This window comes from Oryzias latipes, chromosome 21 (genome assembly GCF_002234675.1).
Source record: "Oryzias latipes chromosome 21, ASM223467v1".
In the NCBI taxonomy this organism is placed as follows: Eukaryota; Metazoa; Chordata; class Actinopteri; order Beloniformes; family Adrianichthyidae; genus Oryzias; species Oryzias latipes.
Window position 1 is genome coordinate 12,517,149 of NC_019879.2, and position 27,525 is coordinate 12,544,673.

Below are 27,525 nucleotides of genomic sequence, written 5' to 3' on the forward strand. Positions count from 1 at the left end.
CATGTTGAGATGCCTGTTCACTGCTGAGCTCCAATTGCACAAATAGAGCTGGAAAAACAACAGCATGACTTTCCACAAGTAAATAATTGTGTGAGCTAATACAGTAGAACTCATAGAAAACATTTTAGGAAGATTTGAATGAGTTTAATCTCAATAGTGAACGTTGGGCTGATCTTGTAGCCAATTCAAAGTTAATGGTAGCTTTAGACTTTACACTATTTCCACGTTTTCTGGCGGGACCACCAATCTTTTTTTGTTTTTTGGAGGATGACCATGGTATTTACATGCATGTTCAACCTCAGAACAAACCAGACAACCTGGGGGGTATTCCAGAAAGCATGTTTAAACTACCCTGACTTTAACTCTGAACTCTGACTGAAATCCGCCTGAACTTGCTTACTCTGGGTATGTGGGTTCCAAAATCCCAGATATGAGTTAGCGTAATTACGCTCGACTTGGTAACCCTGGGTTAATGCACGTGCACAGCAGGTACATAAAGACATTCTCAATGGATCGCTGATTTCCGGAGTCACCATGGAGACACTGCTCCGGACCAGGTTATGTTCAGAGCATGAGTTGCCAGGGGAACTAAGCATACCCTGAAACATACTTCTGTTCTTGGAACCAAAAGCGGTGGTTGTACACTTCTTTAGCCTCAAACTTACCGTGGGAGCTAGCATAACTTGCTTTCTGGAATACCCCCTGCTAGATTTGAGTATATAATAATAATAATAATAATAATAATAATAATAATAATAATAATAATAATAATAATAATAATAATAATAATAATAATAATAATAATAATAATAATAATAATAATAATAAAATCAAAGACAAATGTTTAACATGACTATAATATTTCATGTTTTTCAGTCTGGTGCGCAGAGCTGATATTGTGATGAAGTAATTAAAGCCAATGAATAAAAACACATTTATTATACATGCTTGTTTATGCTTAGTGGTATGTGATTATAACTTCTATCATTTTTTTTAAACTTTGTTTTAAAACTCTTAAAAAATGTTATTGTCACAAATACAAAAAGGGAAGGGACAAACTAAAAACTTTAAAAGTAAATAGACCCAACACATTCCTTTGAGTTAAGAACACTACCAAATAAACATCTGTCTTGGACTTAAAAGTTTAAAAAATTTTGATTTTGTAAAGCTTTCGTTCTAAAACAATGGTCCTTTTTGTCACATTGACAGGACTAAATATAACAGTCAGTTATTTCTCAGTGGCAGGACAGACAGATGATTTTTTTTGCTGGTTGGTCAATCAGCTGAGTTGATTGTTGTTTCTAAAGTCTGAGATTGTAACATGAATTTGTGTGTGTAGATCTGTGCGCGCTCTTGTACAGAAAACACTCGTGCAGGTGTGTGTGTGCTGTTTTCCGAAAATAATTTTGATGACAGAAAACATCTCTGCAAGTGTGCAGAACATTTTTGCAGCTGTAAATCTTTTTTTCTTCAAGGACAAATCGGTATTGCAAAAGCACAAAACAATCTTACACTTGCAAATCCGTTTCACAGATGCACAAACTCAGTTTGCAGAACTTCAAGAGCGGACATGTCTTTAGAACTGCAGAATACTTTTCAAATAAAGATACTCCATAAGCTCTTGTAGCAGCACAGCAGGAAAGCCTTAGGATTCACATCGAGGGATTCATCAGTGTGTGGGCAGAGTTCTCTCCCCAACATAAGAGTCTGTGATTACAATCCTTGTGAAGCTTGACTTCTTTTCTGTGCCTTGGAGGCAAATAATGAGCTGAGCCCCAACATCTCAACTGCCCATTGTTTCAAGTCAGATGATGTTCTTATGTTTACTTTTCAGCTCTAATCAAGCCCAGAATCACTCCTCCATCATCTCTCCATTTACACTGGTAATGACTTAAGGCTGGTTTCCACTGGTCCGTCTGCGGTGCGTCTCTGTTGTGTTGCATCTCCGTTGTGTTGCGTTGACACAAAAAATGAAACGGTCATTAAACAATCAGAATGTTTACATGACCTCCGTCATGTCTGTAGTCCATGGGGGTATTCCAGAAAGCATGTTTAAACTACCATGACTTTAACTCTGAACTCTGGCTGAAATCTGCCTGAACTTGCTTACTCTGGGTATGTCGGTTCCAAAACGCCGGATATGAGTTAGCGTAATTACGCTCGACTTGGTAACCCTGGGTTAATGCACATGCACGGCAAGTACATAAAGACATTCTCAATGGATCGCCGATTTCTGGAGTCACCATGAAAACGCATAGAGAAAAAAAGAGAGCGCTATACCTTAATGAGACAGAGTCGGAGATTTTAATGACGGCTTATGAAGATTATACGTCCATCAAAAAAGTAACACAGACGGATCAGCAAATTAAAGTGTTCCTATCAAATAATCCTATCAAAAGGTGGCTACTTTGAAGAACCTACAATATTACATATTTTCAGTTGTTTCACACTTTTTTGTCATGTATATAATTCTACATGTGTTAATTTACAGTTTTGATGCCTTCGGTGTGAATCTACAATTTTCATAGTCATGAAAATAAAGAAAACTCTGAGTGAGAAGGTGTGTCCAAACTTTTGGTCTGTACTGTATGTATCACCTGTGCATCCCAAACGTGCCACATTTGTGCGCTATCAGTAAGGAACCAGTACGTGCACCTTACCAATGACTGGAGTGCTGCATAAAGGGCACTGTACAACAGCATCACCTGTATGTCATAAGTGTGTGTAACTTCTGTAATTCCTTTTCATGATAACTTTTAAGGTAAATGCACGAGCCTCAAGGGAACTGCAAGACACACCTCTGCTCACTTTACGATGCAGCATCTCCTATCTACAAACCTCTATGGGCCTGGACAACCCAAAAACCAGCAGCATCCATACAGGGGTTCATGTGACTAAGGCACAACAGAGACCAGAGAGGCAACGCAAACAATGTAAATTAACTGACGGCCTTGATTGGGATTTCCTCACGCAACGCAACAGAGATGCACCACAGATGGACCAGTGGAAATTTGGGGTTGGACTCAGAAAATACGGGTGTTGTGAAACAGAGTCTGCGTTGAAAAGCATAAGACTGTGATTCTCTCATAAAAAAAAAACATTGAAATGCAGGTTAGATAGTGTTTTTATTCAAGGAGAGAAAAAATTATTCTGCGTCTTTGCAGTTGGAGGAGAGGTTGAGCACATCCTGAAGAAGGGCAGAGTAGTTGACATTTCTTCTTCCCGCTTCAACGGCGCCAACCCTTGCGTTCACTTCAAACTGGAGACAGCAAAGAAACACGTCATTGGACAATTCTGAAGGTAGAAGCAGTTTTAATATCGCACATTGCTGGCTGATGCTCTTCTTTGAATAATGTCCTTTAAAGACATTTACTTTTAAAGTCTGTCTTCACTGTGGGCCACTTAATCATTGAATTCACTAGGAAATTTGCCAGCCTGGCTTGGTCATCATAACACTTCAAAGTAGTGAGGGGTCACTGGATGTTTTAATGTGTTTAAGGGGCAGAGATGTTGAACAGAGGCAGAGCAAGAAACTGAAAATTTAAGGCAGCTGTGACTGACGGCTGGTAGATGGCGAGCAATTAACATCACCCAGTGAGGGCCCTTGGGCATGACCCTTAACAATACTGCCTCCTGAGCGCAGTTCGGCTGCAGCTAACCGCTCCCCAGGGGAGGGGTCAAATGCAGAGAACAAATTTCCCATTGCGGGATAAATACAGTATAATAAAATAAAATAAAACAAAAAAATTAAGTCCAGTAAGAGCACTGCCCACATGATACACACACACAGTCCACACTTTGACCTTGCTGATTCCAGTGGGATCAAAGGTGAATAACTTGAGGGCTCAGGTGTGAGTAAAGGTTAGATTATGAGTGGGCTCAGCATAGTCTCTTAATGGCTAATTTAAGAATTTGTGTTCAACTTTACGAATGAATGTGCCACAATGCAGTGTAATTCTGAGATAGCAAATTGTTGGTTTGCACCAAGTTTTGCTCACAATTAATCATTTTGTAGTCCATTTGACCATTTTATCCACTCGCTTAAATTTGCCTTTGGCTCGCTTATTGTCTGAGTCATCACAGTCTGGCATAAAAGGCAGATTGATTTTCAATTAGGTCTATTTAATAATCTGTGCACACAGTGAAACTACTTACTCTGTCCTCTTGACTGACCCTCATTAAAAAAGTTTTTTCCAATTTCTTCCATTCGTTTCTGCTAATACATTATGAATTATTGCCCCCATTCTCACTTACCCTTAAGATGTCCTCATACTTTACTGGTGAAGCAGGGTGTTCAACCCAGTTAATACCAGCCAGGAAGGCTTGATAGTCAATGCCATCAGCCCCCTCAAACCTAGAACAGTCAAGATACAAGTTACAATCTTAATAGATGGGTATGAGGATACAGCTGTATATAGAGTAGTTCTAGTCAAGGAATTCCAGTACATTTTTGTTCTGCATTCCCTCTCTAAATCATTTGAAAAAGGTAATTATCCACGTTGGTCAACGTCGAGGTGAGCTTGATGTGTGATCAATCAGTACTAAATACATTTCACACCCACAGTGCTGTGCCCATTTCCAATTAAGCCTTTGTCACAAATGCTCTTACAGGTGAATAAAGGCTTTCTGTGGGTGAAACTTGTAATAATTTTGAAAGTACTTGAAATATCAAGGTCATAGACCGCTAGGTGAGACCATAAAGTGAAACTAGGCATGTTGTAGAAAAGTAACATGAAGTACAGTAGGTATAGCATGACGTAAAGATTTCTCATTCGTCTTACACATACTTTAAGATACACTTACAACATGCGTGACAATTGTATGTTCCATTTTCGTTTCCTTTGAGGTGGCCATACAAGCCTCAAGGCAACTGTAGGACTGCTGCTTCCCCGGTAAAGCCTTAGTCATATGCATTCACACAGGGATTGACCCAAACTGGTGATGCGGGTTGTTGGGTTGTCCAGACCCATAGAGGGTAGCAGAGAGGAGATGCTGCATATTAAAGTGAGCAGAAGTGTGTATCGCAGTTTCCTTGAAATGTCCAAAACGCAGAGACTGAGCTGCTCCCTGATAGATCTGCTCCTAGATAGATCTGTGTTTTCAGCAAAGATCAAAGAAAACGTCTGAAAGACCACTGCCTGCAACACCACTAACTCCATCTTCCTTTTTCATTGCTAGAAAATGCGTAGCTCTATAATCAGGAAACATGGACAGTTTCTCCAGGCCTTCTCCAAACATACGTTAAAATTCTTATTTTTCAATCAACCAATAACAAAAATGAAAAACAAACAATTTTTTTGTCTCTGTGAGTGCATAGTGGTATTTGGGTGACTAAGGTGGAGGTTCCAAGCTTGTCTGTGTCCCGTCCCCTGTCTTTCACAGATTAATGACTAAAGCAGTTGCTTGTAGGTGGGTGGTTTTGCTGTCTTTATTTTCATCCGTTACATCCGTTATTTGAATAGCTCTTTTTTCCCCCCATTTGTTTTCATTGTTTGTTTTCATTTTTAGGATTAGGTTTTTTATTTGGATGCACATTTATTGCCTGTCAGTGTGAACTTCTGTACAGTTTGTTGTACAAATATTTTATGAAATCACTTTTTCTGTGGCTGTTTACTTTTGGGATGTGCTTTTATTCCCTGTCTCACATCTTTGGATCACATGAACCAAGCTGTATTTCCCAGCTCTGGTCCTCGAGCCACACTGTTCTGCTTGTTCTCAATGCTACTCTGCTCAATTGCATCTGATTCAGCTCATCATCGACCTTTGAAAGGCTGTTCGATTTAGTAGGGAGGATACTAAAAACGCAGGACTGTGTACCCTGAGGACCAGGACAAGGAAACTGAAATAAGGTTTGTTGAGCTACAGCATCCCAGCACTTACCCATAACTGATCTTGACAATTCTAGTGAAAATGTCAAGGACACATCCCTGTTTGAGTCCCACAATAAAGTATTATTAGTATACTTATTCTATACTAAATGTGAGCCAGTACACTTGAATTTTACTTTTTATATACCATCTATTTATTATAAACTTAAAATGTTCCAATTTAATCTGAAGAAGTATTCATGAAGTATACAGTGGTCCCTTGCTATGACGCAGTTAACTTTCGTTTGTCTTACAGCGCACTGTGGTCTGCATCCTGATTGGCTTTTGACATTGCCAATCAATCTCCTTTGTGCCGTGTCTCCTGTACAGATACGTGCAGCTTTCCAAATGTACATATATCTTCTGTTGTGATCAGATATTTGTTTTCATTCTATAATACTGGATTTATTTTTCTACGAAGGTTCGGACTTTCAGAACATGTGTCGTTTTACTTCGCTGATTTCCCCTATTGCAGGTTCTTTATGGAACCCATCTCCTCCAATAAAAGAGGGAACATTGTATGTCCTGTATGCTCGCTGTACTTATACTCAAGTTTACTAAATAAAATAAACCTCAAGTGTACTAGTATTTGCCAAGAAAACCGATTCAACTTTATTCTGAGTACTGCTTTTATAATTGGTCCTCCCACGACCCCTTATAGTTTGACAGATAAAACTACTGTAGACCTGTAGATTGGAAGAGGATTATATAATGTCTGAAATACTTGATAAAAAAACAGCTGGTCAATTGTGTGTCTAGAGCATTGAAAGGAGTCCTGGTTTTATTTCAGAAAGGTGATGCAGATCGATTCATGGAGATTTGTGGCCTGAGTGTTTGCACATCACAAGCTGCTGGTGTCTTTGTCAAAAATGAACACTTAAAAACTCTCTGAAAATGTGAAAGTAGGTCAGAGCAATATGGATTCTTACTTGGTGAGCAGAGTTCCTAACAGGTTCTCGGAAACAGGGAGATGAACAGATTCACAAATGTTCCACGCCATTTTCCTGGGAATGCGGCCGTTTCTATAGACAGAAAAGGAAAGCTCATAAATCTACTCAAAATGTCAAACTGTTAATTAAATCAGATCACTTTGCAGAAGATGTTGGACAGATGCAGTCGTCAAAAACTTACAGAAGATTAGACCTGAAAGGAAAAAAGGCCAACAATAGACCACACCCAGTCCAAGACTAATTCTACCTTACAGCTTCATTTATTCATCAAGATGTGGATGAACAGAGACCATTAAACATGAGTTAAGAGGAAAAATTAGAGTGTACTTACAAATTACATGTGGATAATTTATCAAAAGTAAAAATGTATATTTAAGCAGTTGGTCTGGAGACACATTAGTGTTGATCTTTGCTGCTATTTGTGTATACTGGAAGTGTTACTCTAAAACTGTTTGTGGTCCATTATTCCTCACTCAAAATAATATTCACAGACTGATAAAACCGACTGATTGATAAAACACCTGCCAGTTGTTGCAGGCGAGCGCATTTCTTCCCAGGGTCAGGTGGGCTGGAGCTCAGAGAAGAAACAGAGAATCCCTACAGCTACATCATGGACTGAACAGACTTCAGCCAGAAGGCTGATTGTTGAGGTTCATGACCGTACAAATTTAAAAAGACAGAAAGATATTTGTTTGGAGAAGTTGAAAGGAAAACTTTTTCAAAGACGAGACCAGCTTTCAAAGTGTTTGGCCAAAAATGCTCAGTGTCTCATTAGTGGACAGCCAGGATTTCAGAACAAAAGGAGGAAAACTGAAAAATAAACTGCATGCATGCACTGCTTTTTGGTATAAATATTTAGAAGGGAGGAAGGACTCCAAAGAAACATGTCCTTCCTAAATGAGGCTTCATTGGTTGAATGTTGAGACAACCAAAACCTGCCACATGCTGCTGTATTGGCTGCTTCACTGTTGGAGATTCCTTCTTCCAGAAGTTCAGAACGTCGTACCAAAAAACCCCAGCAAAGAAGAAGGTGATTTGGGAGTGGAGGGAGGGAGGCAAAATCACATTTAGAGATTCAGCAAAATTTGAATCATAACCTTTACACCATGTTAACTGTACTTATATCAAGATTTAAAAAACACACAAGCCATTGTAAGTTCCCTACAAGAAGTCAGGATTAGTTCCCACGGTAACCAAAACAGATAGAATGGAGAGTTCCTTTAATTAACTGAAGATTCTGGTTTAGTGTCAGCAGAACTAATTGATTCCCCCTTTAGTCTCATTTTTCCAGTTGATATTTTAATGGTGGTCTCAAAGAAGGAGTGCAGAATTGTTTTTATCCTCAGTTGTTTTCCCAGAGCATTGTTGTCATGCCATCTTAATTTAAAGAACAATGTGCAGTAAATGAGGTTGTCAACAGCGCCGTTAACAGATGCGTCAGTGTGGCGCTGCGTGTTCCAGCTGTCCATGCTAGCTAAGCTGCAGACCTCCTGAAAGCACACAGAGAAAAGTAGAACAGAGAGGAACGCAGAGATGAAGGAGGGTGTGTGTGTTTACGTCCTCCAGAACAACATGCTGGTCTTCTGCGTCCATCTGGTTCCACTTTTTCCTTCATGTAAACTTGAATTAAATCCTGCTCTGAGGAACAGCGCCACTGGCCTCATGATTGATTTACAGTTGTGGAGCAATTACCCTGTTTTTGTGTTGGTGAGTGTTCTGTGGTGAAAACATTTATCCTCACACTAAAAGGCACGTGAGTGACGCTGTGTGCACATCACTTACTTGAGTGGGTCCTGTTTGTTAAAGGCTAGGGTCAGGCTTTGGAAGTCATCGTAAAGCTTTCTCCTGAGTGTGTCCTGTGCCACGGCCAACATCAAGGCCACATCATCCTCAGGCTGCTGCTGCTCGGAGAAAGTTCTACCCAGAACCAGCACCTCGTGGTCCACAAGACCACAGTCTAGATCCATCAGCATATTCCTAGGCATAGAAGCACAGAAAGAAATTTGCACAGAAAATCTGAGACAAAACTAAATTATATTCAGTTTCATTTGTATTCAGGTTGCAGATTCTTTCAGTATTTTAATCAGGGATGGGGGATATGGACAAAAAATAAAATGTCCCATTTTTTTCCAGACCAAATTCAGTGTCCAACTTCAATGTTTTTTGTCTCCTTCCTTTTACTCTTTAACAAACATGACAAATGACGGGATATATTTGACTGTTTTATTTCAGGGTCTCTTTTGGAAGTTGGTCTGAATTCAAAGTGCAATGAAATACAAGCTGTCATAGGTTTGTGAGCTGCCGCTAGCTTGAGCATCTCTCAGAGAGCTGCCCTTTATCTTCTTGACAGAAGGCTTCTGTTTCAGGTGTGGAAAAAAATTTGCAGTACTCCCTCTTTTGGTAACAACAGCCTTCACAACAACAGCCTACAGCAAGCTATTTGTAGCGTCAAGTATGAAATCGCAAAACTAAACCAGTTCCATAGAACTGGGACTTAGAACCTGAACACACCATTGTACACTATACGCTCTGTTTAAATCCTGAGATTGGTGTTCCACTTGATTTTTCTCCAATGACAAAGCTATTCTTGGTTGTTTTCCATGCTAACCGCAGGCTTCCTCGTTCAACAAAACACAGGCGGTTAGTGTCTTTGCTCTCACGACTTTGAAGTCAAGATATTAGAATTACCTATTAGGTTTTTTTTTTTTTTTTTTTTGTGAGTAAACAGATTTATATTAAAAGGATTAAAGCGCTCATTGTGGTAAATGTGGTAAAGCTTTTCTTATATGAGCAGGGTCATCTGACATTAGTCAGTTCAGTTGTTTAGAAACCTGAATGAAATTTGGCTTTTGGTTAAGCACCTTAAGCACATTTTTATTATTTTTTAGTTCCTGTATTGGCAGGTCTGTTTAGAGCCGATAATACCATTTTTTTCTGACTGACATTAGCAGGCAACTTTTTACAGTTCCTACAATGGAAAAACTGAATCTGAAAAAAAAAAACTTGTTTAATAAAGTTGTCTTACTTTCTGTCTTGCAAGAAAAATAATCCTTTCAAGAAAGTTTTTCAATAGAAAATAGTTTGAGAAAATATGTATTGGCGACTAGAAGTTTTCTATTAAACAAACAAATTCTTTTTCTACCACATTTTGTGTCTTTAAACTCTGATGTGAAGGTTATCTGTTTATCTTTTATGTTAGTAGGTGTCTTCAGCTTCCTTTCATCACTTTGAACTGAGCCATGGATCGTAGATAATCTTAATGTCCAATCTCCTCTTTGTTAATGATGAACACAAACTTAACCCCTTGATGCCTTCATTTATGTCCAGCTATGAAAAAAATACTTTCATGTAGATGCCAAACTAATTTAGTCTTCAAGCTGTAGTGATTTGATGCATCAAGGGGTTAATACAGTTTACCATAATACAGCAGATCTAAGCTGTGCTGACTGTTCTGGACATTTGTTTAAAGGATTTAAAGACCCACACGAATTGTTTTCTTCTTACCTAAAAACAAGTTCCTGAAAGTGGAAAAAAGCCTTTGGTTTGGGATAGAACTGTTCAAACCCCCCTTTTTATGACTGTACCTGAATGACTCATAGGAGATTAGGCCTGTGTTGTTTGGGTCACTGAGAGTCAAAAACTTCTTGATTTCACTTTTTTTATCCTCAGGGATGGACCGCAGCTTGCTGAGGATGTTGCCTGTGTTTGCCTTGGAAAACTTTGGAGGACGACACACAAACATGTGCTCTTAAACCATAAATGGCACTTGAAAAAGATCATTTACGGAGACAAAAACCACAGCTGAGATCGAGCAAAACAAACATTATACCTCCTCTGCATGCTGCTCCATGTACTTCAGCGTGTATTCATCGGCATTCACCAGCATGAAGGTTTGCCCGCTGATATGGAGCTCAGCTCCGACATACAGATCCTGGGCCGTGTAGCGCTCAGACGGTTTGCTCTGGCCTGGCTTCTTCACAACACTACGTCTCAGAAACTTCCCCCCAGGCATACCTGTGAGAGAGATGCAACTCTAAATATGCAGCAAACCATTACTTTATATGACTGAAATCATTTTTTTTTTATCCCAGCATTGCCGTTTACATTTTCTTGGCAGCAGTATGTATCATACAGATGAGACAGGTAAAGAATATTGAGGTTTTCTAAGAAAACTTTTTTTGTACTGGCTCACTCCTTGACATTTCTGTCTCCGTCCAGCTGCACCTCACAGGTTAAACACTGACTGTGATGGGAAGGAGCACAGTTCACTTTAAGAACCAAACAATTGGTTTTCAAATTGCATCTCACTTAAATCTGTTGACTGAACCCTAGTATTGTATGTCATCAACCAACTAAAAGTCTGCCAATTCCGCAGAGTTCTAGAGCTGAACTCCAGAAGTCAGAGCCAGAAACGTGCACTCAAAGTATTTGTGGAGCCGCTGTTCTGCAGACGGTGGTACCTGAGCTCTTCAGTGAGAGTTCGTAAACACTCATGGTACCATCACAGGGGTAGAAGGAGATGACAAATTTCCTTTTTCTTTCATTGCCGTCATCGGTCTTCATCTTGGCGCGGAACTTCAGGACAATGCTGCTAAGGCCAGAAGCATGGAGACACATCCATGGTGAGGGAGGTGGTGGGAGGGGGGTCACCTCACTCGCAGACAGAAACATTTACATGTGTGAAATAATAACAACTGTGACCCATCGCACCTGTCTTTTTCCAAAAAGGATTGCAGATCTTTCCTGGGGCGTCGCAGCTGTATGCCATAACAGGAGCTCAAGGAGTCTTCCTCTGAGCCAAAGCCATTGTAGGGGGGTAAAGTCTTTGGTGGCTTGGGGGTTGGGGGCAATTTGTACTTGACTGGAGTGAAGTCCTCTAAGAGAAAGAAGAGGGATAGAATAAAAAAAATTAACAAAAAATAAACTTTCATGGTTTTATGGTGTTTTGGAGAGCACATAAAACATTTTAAGATCTGTATCTGAAGATATGCCTGCTTTCTCTGATCTCTAAAATTATTCTGAGGCGTTTGAGGTGGGAATGTGAAGTGTTCCTGCCCCCTGGTGTTCACAGAAGGTAGTACATTATGTAAACTGCACTTTAAGAACAGGTCAGGAAGCAATCAATTTGAAATGATAAATATGCATTTATAACCTAATGATTTTTAAGCTTAATGTAAACAATTTTTAGCTTTTGTAGTAATTGAGCATCTCAGCCTCTGGAGCTGCAGGAGCCTCACCTATGCCATATTTGAAACGATAGTGTTGTTTGGTGAACTCATCACAGTCAGCGATGACAACTCTTCTGCCCCACACATTCACTTCCCCACCAATACGAAGGTCACAGTCCTTGTAAAAGTCCTGTTTTACAGCTCCGGTCTGCAGGAAAGGAACAGAGCAAAGACAGGACCAGTCAGTGAGAACAACCTGCATTCAGAGCAACTTCTTGATGTTTCTGACATGCATGAACCTCCTCTGAGGTGCAACAGATACAAGATCTCGTAAGGTTCTGAAAACGGGCTCAGTGATTTTTCTTTTTGTTTGAGTTGTGTTGCATTATTCAGAATAAACAAACATCAACATCTAGAGATTTTCAGCTTAAGATCACTGTTCAAAGCTATTTTCAAGTTGATTTATTATTGTCTGCAAAAGCATTCCAGTGGAATAAAATCAGTTTGATGGCTTCATGATGCAGACACTTCTTGTCATTTTTGCTGTTAAGAGCTAAACAGGAAGTTGTGGGAGGAAACCTGAAAACGTTGGACGGGTTTATTCAGACATTTTACTAAGCTCTAACAAAAATTAGCAGCAAAGACTGCAAAGAATTTAAGGTCAATACCGATTTTCAATTAAACAGCAAACAGCAGTGCTTTTGATTTGTAGAGAGTATGTCTGGGATTTTAAGTGACTCTTCATAAGTTATGTTATTCATATAGCAGAAGTCTAAATTGAGTGTTTGAAATAATCCAAATGCACTATGAAAATGATACCTGACTTCCATAGGTCACCGTAGATGGTCACCTGCTCTGGATTTAGTTTCTTCTTTCCACAGTCGCCCAATTACATCCTCAATACAGAGGAATATACTTAAAACTCTTTGACTTGTTTGTTTTAATGACTTTGATCCAGGCCATGTTATAATACAGTAAAGAGAATTTAGAATTATTCAGATGATCTAAAATTATTTAGAAAAAAGGAATCTTAAATAATTTGCGGTGAATTGATTGCGGTGAATTGATTGTGGTTTGCTTTATGTGATCAAGTTAGATATTTCTTGTGTTCTTTGTGTGGCGTCTTGAGATGACAAAAGTGTTGAACTGGGGCTTTGTAAAAGAATTTGACTCAAATTTCATTTTTTTGTTAACTTTAAAAATAATGTCTGCTTTTTTGTTGAGTTTTATACAGCTGTATTGAGCTGGGAGAATTTCACTCCTCATAAAACAGAATTTGATGGATTTTGTGGAAAAAAAGGAAGATAGTCAAGAGCTCTCCCACTTTCGGCCTAAAATACATTAATGTGAGAAGAAGAGAGACATTCAGCAGTAATATTTGACCGTGAAACAACTCATCATTTCTTCATACCTTTAGATATGTTTTCAATTGAATTGAAATATACTGTTTTCTCCGGGAACTCTGGCTTCCTAAAACAGCCAAAAAACATGCTTCAAAGGTTAATAGGTGATTTCTAAAAAAAAGTGTCACATAGGTGTGAATTTGTGTTTCGTTGCGTGATTCTGTGATAAACAGTGGCACCCTGCTTTTCTCAAACAGTTGCCGGGATAGGCTCCAGCAACCATGTTCCTCTATAGGGGACAAAATGGGAGAATGAATGGAAAGATAGATGTATGGAGGGAGATATGGATGGGAGGCTGGATGGAGGGATGGATGGATGAATGTAATGATGGATGGATGCAGAGAAGTGTGGATGGATAGAGAGATGGATGAACGGATAGATCAATGGCTTGATGGATGGATGGATGGATGGATGGATGGATGGATGGATGAATGTAATGATGGATGGAGGGAGATATGGATGAATGAAATGATGGAAGGATGCACGGAAGAGTGGATGGATAGAGGGTTGGATGGATAGAGGGATGGATGGATGGATGAATGAATAGATCAATGGCTGGATGGATGGTGAGTGAATGAAATGATGGAAGGATTCATGGAAGTGTGGATGGATAGAGGGATGGATGCATATATAAATAGATTGAAGGCTGGATGGATGGGTGAGTGGATGGATGGATGGATGAATGGATGAATATAATGGTGGGTTGATGCATGGAAGGGTAGATGGATGGATAAATAGCTGGAGGGATGGATGAAGGGATAGATGGTAGATCGAAGGCTGGATGGATGGTGAGTGGATGGACGGATGGATGGATGAATGCAATGATGGATAAATGGATGGAGATAAATATTGTATTAACCAGTGAAATTGAGAAGTTTAAGTTAGCAGTAGAATAATATCTTGTGTGGAGGACAACAACTCTTTAAGATCCCTTGCTGACAGCTCCGAAAACATCCCATTGTTTGTATTTAAACGCTCGATTTAAGGCAGACCTACTTTGAGCCTATCCGCCATGAAGCGATTCCCCAGACCATCTGAGCCCAAAACGTTGAGCAATATGGATTCTGTGTCTCCTCCCAGCTGGTCAACCTGAGCAGGAAGACTCTGCCACCAGACATTAAACAAATTAGATGAATCAAACACAGAACATATCACAAACAGCTGCTCTTCATCACGCATCTTCATCTTTTTATCACCTTGGGTAGTTTTCTGCGCTGCAGGAATTTGACAGCAGATTTATTTCCCGCCTTTGCGGACGTCACCTCATGGATCTGAATGGTGTCATCAAACAGGAAGTAGTGCAGAATGAGTTCTCGTGGCTTTGCAGAAGGGTTTTCTTGGTCATTCCAGAAGCAGTAAAAGCGAAGCACTTGGCGGTCATAATCCAGGAACTGCCTCAGCTTGTTGTTTTTCTCATAAGGCGGAATTGGGTTTGTATTCTTCTCAAACTGAAAAATATTTGAAAAACAATACCATGTAAGGGAAAAAAACAAATCAAAAGCAACTTTTAGTGTTTTGACCAAGATCAAGAACTCAGAAAAAAGATCTAAAGATGGATTTCTAGAGAGCTTAGTTTGACAGTAATGACGGATGTTAGTCCCTGTGTTGATATTAACTGTATTGTTTATGTCGCTGCATGGTGGTTCACCTGTTGCCGCTGTCTGCTGTATGGATCATCTGGAACTGGAGCAGGATCATTCAGCTGCACCCCAAGTCTGGTGAGGAAGTTCCTCGTGAAGGTGTCACAGTTGGTCAGGGTGAAGGTCCGAGAGTAGAACACCACCTGCTGGTTGATGTTGAAATGGAACACCTTGTAGTATTGGTCATCATTTGGAGGAGGGAGGGGAATGCGATGGCGATAAATGAGTGTGCCTGCAATGCGACAAACGCAGAGGAGCTCATGTTATTTCAGCGTATCATTGAGGCTGTTTCATTTCAAATCTGATCCACCAGACACCACAGACACCTTGAGGGATGCCGCTGTTCTTGCACACTGGCTCCACCACCTTGATGGTATCATCCTCTGGATAGAAGTAGACTTTACACTTTCTAATCTGGTAGGGCTCCTTCTCCTGAAAGTAAGCCTCAAAGCAAAGAACCTATAGAGACACACGAATGGACAAATGTTGAAAATAATCAGGTTTTGTCACAGAGAACCATAAACGTCTTATTAATCTACCTGTTTGTCAAAGGCCAACCATGACGGGACGTGACTGCCATCTACTTTGGGATACACAGAATGTGCTGCTTTTATCTTCTGGCCTGGTAAAGGCTCTCCTCCAATCCCTGGCTTCTCCAGCCCCACCAGCTTGGGCAAACCCTCAACAAGGGCAAAGTGTTGGGATTTGTGGAACCTCTCCCTCCCCAGCTGCGTAATGCAACAAAACAAATCATTTCTTAACATCCATCACAAAAGCAGCAGAGCTGGAGGACAAAAATAGTGAGGAGTTTGAATTCTGAAGAGAAATGTGACGGATTGCAGTATTTTATATACAACCCCATGTAATCACCTCACAAAATGCATGGCATTTAGCAAACCCTGTTCACTGTTACATCATTTAATAATTACTTCTTAATTCAATTCACTCCAGTTCATTATGTTGCTGCACTTCTCTGTTCTTGTCATGAAAATTGATTTGAAACACGGAAGCTGACGTCAGAAACAGCAGAAAATCAGATACAATATATTTATGCGTTAACCAAGAAAATGTGAATAATTGTTGTTCACTTCTGTGACTTAACAATGAGCCTTAACCTTAAAGACCCACTCCACTAACTTAAAACAGATAAACATTTTGTGTTTTTCTGGCATTTTGCTGATAATTGAAGACAAATATACAGAAAATTGAGCTTAAAATTACATTTCTGAGTTTTTCTTTATTCAAATAGTTGTGCATCAGGACCAAACAAAAAATGCAGTTTCAAAAAAGACTATATTTGCGTTATAGAATACGCTGAGCGAGCCACAAGCTCCCTGCTCCGCTCCATTCTGATCCACTTTTAGACAAATAGATCCATGCACATTTTTGTTTTCCTTGTCTCAGCTGCAGTCTGGCTCTAAACTGTACGGCTGATAACTTCAACATTGCTCGCCATTTTTGTTGCACCACTAATGTTAAGTTGGGGTTGTGAGGGGCCTTTAAGCTAGTGGGAAAGTATGTAAACTGAGAGCTCTCAACAATGAGGAGGGTAAGGTGGGCTGGGTTACTCCAACTGTCCCAGACATACGTTTTTAATGAACTCCCTGTAAACTTTATTAAACAATAACAATGTTTTTTATTTTGGCTAAAAACAGCATAATCATAATTAATCACTAGGAATGCTCTTACAATAGATCGAAAGATGATCGGAGTGGGACTTTAAAATTGTATGGACAGCACCAACACATTTCCTAAAAGAAGTATAATTTAGAAGTACAAGTACCTGAATATTGAGAAAGAAAAAGACTAGTGACTCCACTACATCTCTACAAAGGTGCACAGCTTGCTCCCCCGTTGACAGCCACCTTAACGTGGTGGGGGAGTTTGAGAGCTCGAGTGATCCCAGGAGCTAGGCTGTCTGGGGCTTAAGACCCTGATAGGGTCTCTCATGGCAGACAGGTCCTGGGTGACGGGTCAGACATAGAGCGGTTCAGAAGCCCCTGATGAAGAGTAATACCAAGGAGTCAATTACATCGCCCGGATTGGTGTCACCGGGGCCCCACTCTGGAGCCAAGCCTGGGGTTGGGGCTCGTAGGCGAGCGCCTGGTGACCGGGGCTCTTCCCACGGACCCCGGTCGGGCTCAGCCCAAAGGAGCAAAATGGGACCACTCTCCCATGTGCCCACCACCCGTAGGAGACCTCAAAAGGGGCCGGTGCAATGTTGCTTGGGTGGCAGTCAAAGGCGGGTGCCTCGGCGGCCCAAACCCCCGTCATGGAACTTGGCTTTTGGGACATGGAACGTCACCTCTCTGGGAGGGAAGGAGCCGGAGCTTGTGGGAGAGGTTGACAGGTACCATCAAGATATAGTAAGGCTCACCTCCATACATAGCATGGGCTCTGAAACTCAGTCCTTAGAGAGGGGTTGGACTGTCTACCACTCTGGAGTTGCTCATGGTGAGAGGCGGCGGGCTGCTGTGGGCTTACTCGTGAGTCCCCATCTCAGCCGCCAAGTGTTGGAGTTCACCCTAGTGGACGAGAGGGTCATGTCCTCCACCTTCGGGTGGGGGACAGGTCTCTGACTGTGGTTTGGGCTTACGTGCCGAACAGCAGTTTAGAGAGCCCGGCCTTGTGTCCAGTACCCCTCTCGAAGGGGTACCCCAATGGGGGACTCTATTGTCCTCCTGGGGGCCTTCAATGCCCACGTGGGCAATAACAGTGTGACCTGGAGGGCAAGATTGGTAGGAATGGTCTCCCTTATCTTAACCCGACCGGTGTTTAGCTATTGGACTTCTGTGCTCGTAAGTTTGTCCATAACAAACACCATGTTGGAGCACAAGGGTGTCCATCAATACACGTGGCATCAGAACACCCTAGGCAGGAGGTCAATTATCGACTTTGTAGTTGTATCAGGAGATACAAGACCTTTGGCCTCGTGTCTTGGACACTTGGGTAAAGAGAGGGGCAGAGCTGTCAACCGATCACTACCTGGTGTTGAGTTGGATTCGCTGGCGGGGAAGGAGGCCGCAAAGACTTGGGAGACCCAAACGCACTGTGAGGGACTGCTGGGAACATCTGGCTGAGCCCTCCGTTAGTGAAGTCTTTTACTCCCACATCCGGGAGAACCTCAAACAGATACCGAGGGAGGTTGAGGACATTGAGTCCGAGTGGACCAAGTTTTCCACTTCCATTGTCTCTGCCGCTGCTCGAAGCTGTGGTCGCAAGGTCTCTGGTGCCGGTGCGGCGGCAACCCCCGAACCCGTGGTGGACACCGGAAGTAAGGGATGCCGTCAAGCTGAAGAAAGAGTCATACCAAGCCTGGCTGGCTGGTGCACAGCTTGACATGCATACCCAGCACCACAGTGAAGGATGATCCTGCCTGATCTTGAACCAGCAACCTTCCAGAGGTCCACATAATTAACCCTTTAATCACCGCTAGTTTGTCAAAACTACTATAATCATCTTTTCTTTAGCTGTTTTTGAAAATTCATATTTTAAAATGATACAAGTTCCCTTCAGTTTCAATGTAACTGAACAAAATTTTAAAAAATAAATGTTTTAACCAAGAAAATCTTTTTTTAATGTATTAATCCAACCATTATCACACAGGAAGGTCATAAAAAGCCAGCTCTTGTTGACCAACTGCGTTGTGTGAGTAAGAGGTCAACACATGTGTCCATTGTAATGTAAACACACATGTATCTCCATGAGTCCTTTCTTTCCTATGGCATGGAGAGCCTCCAAACAAAAAACTATGACCCAGTAGGACTTTGACTTTTCCTAATCGTGTGTATATTTTGTTCTCACGTTGTTTTATCATTTTAATTTTTTTTAAATGCAATAGAGATCTGAGTATTTATACCCCGATTGACCGTAGCAGTCAAATTGGTTCCATGTTTTTTTTTTACAGGGGGTTTCAGATTTCACAACATTTTCTTAATTTTTTCTCCTAGCTTTTTGTTTGTTTGTTTATGCTCTCTGAAACCAACATAGTTTTCTTTTTAACCCAAGAGAAACAAAAGTGAAAAATAATAAAAAGACAGGGGATGCCATGAACTGGAGAAGGCCTGATAAGATGAATATTAGGCTGCAATATTTTGGTAACAGTGGAATTACATCTTTTCATTTAGCATCCTGGTGTGTTTTTACTTATTACTACCTCTTATAAGTATCATAATCCAGATTGTATACAAATAACGCCAAGCGGTCAACATGACTGCCTTGGTCGTCAGTAGTACTGTAGTGGAATTCCTTAACCGAGTGCTTAACCATCGCGTTTGACTCTGAAGTCGAGCCAAAACTTTCAGACATGAATCCACTTACATGAAGATCGAATGAATTTCCGGGTAGAAACGGTAAAGACGACATGACGACGACAGGAACGAAGCGCTTTTCTTTCTAGAAGCTGCGGTGGGCAGAAGCCTGCTGTCCGTTGTTGCCGGTTGCTATGGAAACGTCAACTGTTGCTATGGCTCATAACGAACGTGTATGGTATATTTAAATGCGCACAAAAACAAAACAAAAACTAAAAGATAAAGGAAAGAAAGAAAACTGACGTTAAAGATCCATTCATGTATTGATTTTCTAAACCAGTTTTGGTCCCTTCCGGGGTCAGGGGGCTGCCGGAGCATAACGCCGCCACTCGTGGGCGAAGGCAGGGGACATCCTGGACAGGGCGCTAGTCTGTGCAGAGCCAGTTTAAGTTCCACACTAACCTTGTTTTGAGCCACTGTAAAAAAATGTTCACATTGGTAATTTGTAAAGATTCTGCTGTTTAAAAAAAACAAAACGTGTTATTTTCTAGGGCTTACAGATAAGCCTCCGCTGATATCCCATCATTCCATTGTTTACACTCTCTCTTCCACTAGCTTACAACCCCTCACAGTCCCAAGCTAACATTACCAGTGCAATCAAAATGGCGAGCAATATTGGAGCTATTCAGCCATCACATTCCAACTCAGACGAGGAAAACAAAAACGTCCATGGATGCATTTGTCTTCAGGTGGATGCATCGGAATGAAGCAGAGCAGGGAGCTGATGGCTAGCCTTTCTACCTAATATTCTCTCTATCAAACATTTTTTCATCAGCTCCTTATTCACAACAATTTTAATAAATAAATACTCATACAACTTTAGGTTCAGTTTTCTTTACACATGTCCTGCATCATCAGAAAAATACCACAAGAACATGTTAAAAACACCAAAAACACTGGAGTGGGTCTCCAATAAAACCAAAACCTTCAGGAATGAAAAATGTAAAAGAAAAAACTTAGTTCTGTTTTTTGGAGATGTTTTATTTAGATTTATAGGTCTTCAGTCTTCATAAATTCATCATAACAACAAAAAACACAAGAGGCAGAGCAGGCAGACATGATGACCCATGTAGCACTTTACATGAATGTTCAAGCTTCCACTCTTAAGCTGACTGACGCCTGCAGATCCAATGACGATAATGGAGAACAGGGTAAAAGGGTCTCTGCCACTCACTGCAGAAACGGAGTGCAAACGTTTGGAATAATATCAGCTTGGTACAAATAAATAAATAGAAAACATTCTGGTTTACTTTGATTTTAAAATTAAATCTGTGTGACAGGAATCCTTTAGTTGAGTAAAAGTTTTGATAGTCTAAACAGGTTCCTCTTTAACTCATCCTTCCTGTAATAATGTATAACGATTAAAGTTCATGGAGAACATAAGTTGGTTAAATATGAAATCCTTAAAAATCAAACATAGTCCTTCAGCTGTCTATCATAAATACCTTCATATATCGTGCTTAAATGATGCAAAGAAAAGAAAAAAAACTGCATTTATTGTACTTTCTGAAGCAACCCCTGCCAGTGAGGAACCTTTACCCAATCATTGATCAGCTGTGTTGCTCTGTCCCGCTGACATCAAAAGCTGAAGTGAAAGTGGCCGCTTGCAGTAGAAACGCCCCAGCACTGATCTGGAGTTGAGAAGATCAGCCTAGGAAGCCAGACCCAGCAGGAACCCTCCAACGAAGCCGCTGGTCACCACAATGTTTTTCTTCACAAACTCTGTGGACTGAAAAGACACATCTTTAACTTTGCTGAATCACACGGGACTTTCCTCCATACTCAAATTAATCTAAGTGGAGCTTTATCCTAAATAATAAGGCGTACAAGCTGACTAACCGTAGAACCCCTTAGAGTTGATGATGAAGGGCTTTTCCTGCAGTTTTTCTTTAGCTGAACACCAATTAGAGTGCTGTAGTGTTAACAGTAAGCATGGTTGTAAATAAATCCCAAATCTCTGAGCTTTTTTTGGGAAGTTTGTTTTGGACTAAAGGATGAAAAAGTTGTGCTTTTTAATTTTCCAATATTTTTCAGAAGCGAGGTTAAGGAACAACCATAGACTACAAACAAGAACTTGACTGACTGACTGAGTGTGATGTCATCCATAGAAAATGGATCCAGCTAAATGAAGACAATTCAGTCGATACTTTGTTATGATATCAATGTTGCCATGTTGGAGCCAGGCAACGTCAGTAAGCTGTGCTTGGTCCAGTGAGTGGTTTCCATGGCAACCACTTTCACCAATCAGGAGTAAGCTTGCTGGCAGTCCACACCCCTGTCACTAAAAGTGGGCTCAGGAGAATCTGTCTAACGTTTTAAATGTTGGGCGTGTGGGGCCAGCATACACCACATACTTTTGAAGCATTTGATTGGTCAGTTTATGTAAGTATGTAATGCACACACTTCAAAGGCCATTGTCCCGCTTACACCATGATCACTTCCAAAAGAAATAAATTAAAATCAGTTACACTGTGACTTTAAAACCAATCATTTCTAAAGGAGCGCCAAGACTTTTTACATTTACAGTAGACAGAATAATTTAGATGAGCATAACAAATGTCTTTCCCTTAAAGGATAAAGCTTTACAGTCTACATAAACGACACCAAACACACTGCTCGGATAACGAAGGAGTGGCTTCGTAAAAAGCACTTCAAGGTCCTAGAGTGGCCTAGCCAGTCTCCAGATCTCAACCCCATAGCAAATCTTTGGAGGGAAATGAAAGTCCATGCTGCCCAGCAACATCACTGCTCTAGAGGAGATCTGCATGGGGGAATGGGCCAAAATATCAGCAACAGTTTGTGAAAACCTTGTGGAGACTTACAGAAAACGTTTGACTGCTGTCTTTGCCAACAAAGGTTATTTAACAAAGTATTAAGTTAAACTTTTGCTATTAACCAAATACCGGTATTTGTTTTCCACCAAAATTTACAAACAAATTCTTTAAAAAAAATCAGATAATCTGACTTTTTGGATTTTTATTTTGCCTCTCACAATTGAGGTTTACCTATGATGAAAGTGACAGGCCTCTGTCATCTTTTAAAGCACAAGAACTTGCACAACTGGTGGCTGACTAAATACTTGCTCAGTGGTCTTAACCATAGCAGAGTTTGAAATGTGACTGTTTGAGGTCGTGGACAGGTGTCCACTATATAGATAACGAGTTTAAACAGGTGCTATTATAACATAACGAGTGGAGGACAGAGGATCCTCTTACAGAAAAGGTACAGGTCTGTGAGAGCCAGGAATCTTGTTTGTTGGTAAAGATAGATTTCACAGCAATTATTTGGTTAGATTAAAAATAAATTAATTAGATTACTCAATTGCAGACAGGCTCAAAAATAGCCAGTTCCCAGGGAAAATTCACCACCTCAGAGTGAAGCAGCACTCTTTGATGATGAGCAAAAGTTTTATTTACAGCCTCGCAGCTAATAGTCCGTGACTGATGTAAGAATCATTTCAGCGTTTGGCGGATGAAGCAACGGAAACATGCAGCTAATTTTAACAGGATCCAGAAACAACAGGAGGATAAATCTGCTGGATTTACAGCAGAAAACAGGAAGTTCAATAAAAGTGTTGATTTACAGACAGCGGTGACATTTGATACAGACTACATACATCCTGATGCTAAGACTTCAATGTCAGACAAGATTTTCACTGACTGGACTTTAAGATGTGGCGGATAAATACAACATAAATACTGTAATGTCAATAATGCTTTTGTCTTTTTAGTTGTGTTGACATGGCGACCGTCGAAATCTTAAGGGTCTCAGCAGCTTTACATTTTGGCATAAATTACAATATGTCATAGGACTGTAAAACTGTAAACTAATTACTATTTATGATGTCTATTGGGTTTGATGAAATAAAGATTTTTAAACTCTTCTAACAAGTTAAAAACAGGGTTGCTAATCAAGATGCTTTACTTTAGGAAAACAGCAGCGACAGAGTAGAATTTTAGTATTAAATCCCTGTTCTCTATTGCTATCAAATCCGCTGAAAAAATGCCCCAGATGACTGGAAAATGAATATAAATGGCTCTTATTTTCTAAATTTTCGTGCGGAAGGACCCAAACCCCCCCACCCAGTCAATGCATTGCACCACTACCGGACTATTCTATTCTCCTAAACTTGACGTGGGCTTAAAAAAAAACAGAAAAGTTACCTTTTCAAAAATTGTGTTTAGCTCTGGAGCTGCTCTGTCCGTTTCCTTCTTCAGTTGCTTCTTAGCTTTGTTGACATCCTTCTCCACTCTCTTCCAGTCCACCTGGATGTAGCCGCTGTTGTTCGCAATCTGGACAGAGGCAGATCGATGAAACGCCACGTAAACCAAACATGTTGCTGATGGTTGGAAATTACCTGGAGGAGCAGCAGACCTCCTCCTACAGCTGTGGCTGCCACTTTTCCAACCTTCTGGAAGAGGTAACCTGCACACCTACATTCAATGCCATTAGTCATTATTTCTGCATTGTATTAATACTTTTTTGATTTGAAACAAATGAATTACACACACAGCAAAAAAATAAAATGAAGCAAATGTTCTTGCGTGACAAAGGTAAAGTTTTGATTTGTGTCCTTAATATGAGAAGCAGTCTTTACAAACAGACAAATATGTTAAAAAGCATCGTATCACAGATTTTCTGTTGCTATTCACATGGATCCAGTCGTCTACGAGTGGATACATCGTAATAGAGCAGGGAGCTTTTGGCCCAACCAGTGCATTTTCTGTCAAAAATACAATCTTTTTTTTTAATTGATTTTTTTTAGTCTGCTTCTGATTCACAACGATTAGAATAAAGAAATAATTAGAAATGTGATTTTGATCATTATGTTCTTCATACGTGTCCTCCGACATGAGAGAAATGAAATCAAACTTTATTTAAACAGCACTTTTACAACTAAGGTCACTCAAAGTGCTGTGCATAGAAATATAGTCATATTTAAAAAAAAAAAAAAAAAACGGGACAAGACAAATAAATGTCTTGTTTAAAATCCTCACACAATACCCCCCCCCCGCCCACACACACACAACATGATAAAAATGATGCAGTGTACTTTCATCGGACTGGATCTTTTACAGTTAGATTCCAAACACTGGAGTAGGGCTGCACGATATGAAGAAAACTTGCGATATGCGATATAAGTGATCAATATGGCGATAACGATATAATTTGCGGTATATAAACAAATAGAAAAATAACCAAAAACATCATTCCCATTTCATTGCAACAGTTTAAAAATTATACTCCAAATGACCCTCATCGACATAGGTGTCAATCGTCTAACATCTGATTGGTAAAGTATGGGTAGGCGTCCATCTGATTGGTCAAAACATAAACGGATTTATTTAATGCGTTAAATGCTTCAAGCTGCCATAACATTGTTTTATCACATTTTGGGTTTATGATTTATTGCGATATTCACCGTCTTTTGCGATATGCATATTGCAGAGCTGGATATTGCGATAACGATAAATTTGCGGTATATTGTGCAGGCCTACACTGGAGTGTGTTAAATGATTTTAAAAAATGGGACATTTGATAATCATTAATGGCACAATATAAGTCTTACAAACTAAAAACTTTGTTTTTTTGCAAAACACTATATTATGGAAGTAATTTGGTTTTCAAACAGTGAATATTTATACCATTTATGTCGCCTCTTTTATTTTTAAACATCTATTTGGTATACAAAGAACACTAAAGTGTCTTTTTATTTTTGATTTGTGATTTACCAGTCACATTGATTGACATTATGTTACAGGTAATATTCCTGTTATTCATGACATTATTTTGATTTTCACACTATAATAGACATACAGCTCATGGACACATCAACATGTAAACTCTAAAACCAGGAATCGAACCACCAGCCTTTAAATTGAATTAAGAAGACCAAATGATCCCAACGTGAGGTCCTTAAATGCAGCACGGTGCGTTCACGGTTCTGTATATTTACCATCCACTCGCTCCTCCGATTGCAATCTGCGTGGCAACAGAATACTTTTCTGCTATGGGACCAGAGTTCTTTCCGAAAAGACGGTTCCACCATCGTTGACGCTTGGCGTACTCGGTTAGATCCACGACCTTGTCGTAAATCTCGTCTTCCAGTTCTTCGTAAAAGAGAACATGGCAGAACCTGTTAGCCTCGCTTATAGCTATCACTTAAATCTCAAGAATGGTTGACAATATCATCTGCGTCATTCGTTCACGATAGTAGCTAAGCATACACCACTAAAAATTGGTGTCATCAAAAGTAAAAAATCCGTAATTAGCTTGATAAAAAACTTGGTAAAGTTCTCAGGAGTTAGCAGCAGACAACTGACGCTAACTAACTCTCGAAAAGGTGAACACTGATTTTAAAACCAAGCGTTTTTTCTGAAGGAGCAGTAAAGCTTTAAACCATTTAGGACAGAAGCACAACAAGTGCCCGAGGCTTTCCCTTGAGGCATAAAGCTTTACAATCCACACAAAACCTTTTCATGTGTTCGGAGTGTCTTTAGGCCTCCTTACCCTTACTGCGATTCGCCATTTTCTCGGATCTCTAGGACGTCCTCTCGTTATTTACATTTGAACGACGCTGAAGTTGGCTTCCGATTCGTTGCTTCCGATTCATGAGTGCACTAAAGGAACATTCCACAGCTTTTTTTGCACTAAGATCACTTAGAACCGGATCCTGTTCAAAAACCGCTGAACCTGGACAGCTCAAACCTGGAATAAATTAAGATTTAGATACTAAAGAATACATTAAACAGTTTCTGATTTGTGAAACAAATCTCTGATTTGTGAAAATGTGAAATAGGATGGTTTTTATCACATTTTGCGCACTGAGTCCACCTTAAACCAGGTCCGGTTCAAAAATATACATACATACATACACGCATACATACATACATACATACATACATACGTACATACATACGTACGTACATACATACACACTTACGCACACACATACACACATACATATATACATACATACATACATACATACACACACACATACATACACACACACACATACATACATACATACATTTTTTGTTTTTGATATTTGAGTGAACATGTGAATACACAATTGCAAGCACACACAGTTACACACGAAATGCATCGTATGAGATACAAATCAAGAATTATGCACACACAAATCCGGTGAGACTCTTTTCTCTCCATACTCCCGGGCTACTGGAAGAAAGTAGGCACAGTGCTGCTATCTGCTGGACAGAGGTACTGTAGTGGGAAACACTGCAGTACAGTGCAGCTGTATATTACTCAAATATAGTGTTGTTAGTGTTGTTGTGTTTTCATTTTAACTAGATCCAGAGTAAAACCTAAAAGAAAAAAATTTAACGTTTATCAAACCATGTTTAATATTTTACATTAAAATGTGAAGTAAAAAAAATAATAAGAGAGCATTACAGTAGTTACTACCCTATATCTTAATTTTTTTTACCTATTGTTGTCCATCAAGACAACGCAGTTCATTCTTCGCCACTAGAGGGCAGTGTGACACAAGGATTTTTCTGCACTTAAAAGGCCCGTCGGGGGAAAAACTGCATTTAGCCCTTGTGCTATTTTATGGGGTCAAGATGGCCATTGACGTGTTCTCCTTACCATGACAGAGGTGGATAAAGGTGGAGATGATTTCATGTAATCCATGACAACAGGGAAGATCTCAAATCATTAAAGAAAAAAGTTCAGCACAATGTCTTGTGGGGTCTAGATGACCTCACTCCCAATGTCAAAGTGCCTAGGATAGCACAAAGGTTAATAGAAATAAGTTAAAGATTGGTGTTGTCAAATAATTGCAATGATCTTTTAGATTCAGCATGAATTAAAACAGTTTACAAAAACAGTGTCAGTCAGTTTGAAGGCACTGCTTTCTAGATAAGCCTTATGAGGGATTATGCAAAACAGACTTTGGCCCTTGTAATTTGGTTATTGTTGTGTAAATTGTTGTTTTTTGTTTAAATAAATCCCAGATTACTTTTATGCCTGATGTCTTTGTGAGGGTTTTTGAGTTTTTAGGACATTTCATTTGTTTTTCTTTCCTTTGTGTTACACCATCCCCTAGACAGGGCTGTAACACAGCACCGTTTTTTTTAAACTGAGACACTTCAGACTTTTCCCAAATGGCTAAAAGCAGTGAATTAAATTAAACTAAAACCAAAACATAATTGTTTTTTCTTA

The 27,525-nt window shown here is 40.0% G+C and overlaps 2 protein-coding genes across 4 annotated transcripts; both read right to left on the minus strand.

Moving 5' to 3' along the window:
• Positions 1 to 3,106: 3,106 nt before the first annotated feature.
• efhc2 (EF-hand domain containing 2) lies at positions 3,107 to 19,542 on the minus strand. Of its 3 annotated transcripts, none has more exons than XM_004081636.4 (15): positions 19,349 to 19,531; positions 15,568 to 15,756; positions 15,355 to 15,487; positions 15,037 to 15,260; positions 14,585 to 14,836; positions 14,385 to 14,492; positions 12,055 to 12,193; positions 11,528 to 11,693; positions 11,278 to 11,408; positions 10,647 to 10,831; positions 10,402 to 10,535; positions 8,600 to 8,794; positions 6,797 to 6,889; positions 4,255 to 4,354; positions 3,107 to 3,259 (listed from the first exon to the last, which is right to left on the minus strand). In XM_004081636.4, the coding sequence occupies exons 1-15, from the start codon at positions 19,391 to 19,393 to the stop codon at positions 3,146 to 3,148; spliced, it is 2,208 nt and encodes a 735-aa protein (XP_004081684.1). In that variant the 5' UTR covers positions 19,394 to 19,531; the 3' UTR covers positions 3,107 to 3,145. The 3 variants fall into 3 exon arrangements, with proteins under 3 accessions (XP_004081684.1, XP_011487801.1, XP_020568822.1); XM_011489499.3 differs by having other exon boundaries at positions 11,278 to 11,405; positions 19,349 to 19,519; XM_020713163.2 differs by lacking the exons at positions 3,107 to 3,259; positions 4,255 to 4,354 and adding an exon at positions 4,772 to 4,961 and having other exon boundaries at positions 19,349 to 19,542.
• A 756-nt stretch (positions 19,543 to 20,298) lies between these two features.
• On the minus strand, positions 20,299 to 25,978 carry fundc1 (FUN14 domain containing 1). Its single transcript, XM_004081608.4, has 5 exons — positions 25,849 to 25,978; positions 25,295 to 25,448; positions 23,696 to 23,771; positions 23,502 to 23,630; positions 20,299 to 21,067 (listed from the first exon to the last, which is right to left on the minus strand). The coding sequence occupies exons 1-5, from the start codon at positions 25,865 to 25,867 to the stop codon at positions 20,990 to 20,992; spliced, it is 456 nt and encodes a 151-aa protein (XP_004081656.1). The 5' UTR covers positions 25,868 to 25,978; the 3' UTR covers positions 20,299 to 20,989.
• Positions 25,979 to 27,525: the final 1,547 nt, after the last annotated feature.

What these genes read in the sequence shown, in the direction of transcription:
- fundc1 (XM_004081608.4), bottom strand. An exon ending in GAGGTCTGCTGCTCCTCCAG is followed by an intron (nt 23,631 to 23,695) that starts GTAATTTCCAAC and finishes GCCTCTGTCCAG; the next exon opens with ATTGCGAACAACAGCGGCTA. An exon ending in TAAACACAATTTTTGAAAAG is followed by an intron (nt 21,068 to 23,501) that starts GTAACTTTTCTG and finishes GTGTCTTTTCAG; the next exon opens with TCCACAGAGTTTGTGAAGAA.
- efhc2 (XM_004081636.4), bottom strand. Translation starts at nt 19,393, where the DNA reads ATGTCGTCTTTACCGTTTCTACCCGGAAATTCATTCGATCTTCAT. An exon ending in TCGTTTCAAATATGGCATAG is followed by an intron (nt 11,694 to 12,054) that starts GTGAGGCTCCTG and finishes TCTTTCTCTTAG; the next exon opens with AGGACTTCACTCCAGTCAAG. An exon ending in AACAAACAGGACCCACTCAA is followed by an intron (nt 6,890 to 8,599) that starts GTAAGTGATGTG and finishes TTCTGTCTATAG; the next exon opens with AAACGGCCGCATTCCCAGGA.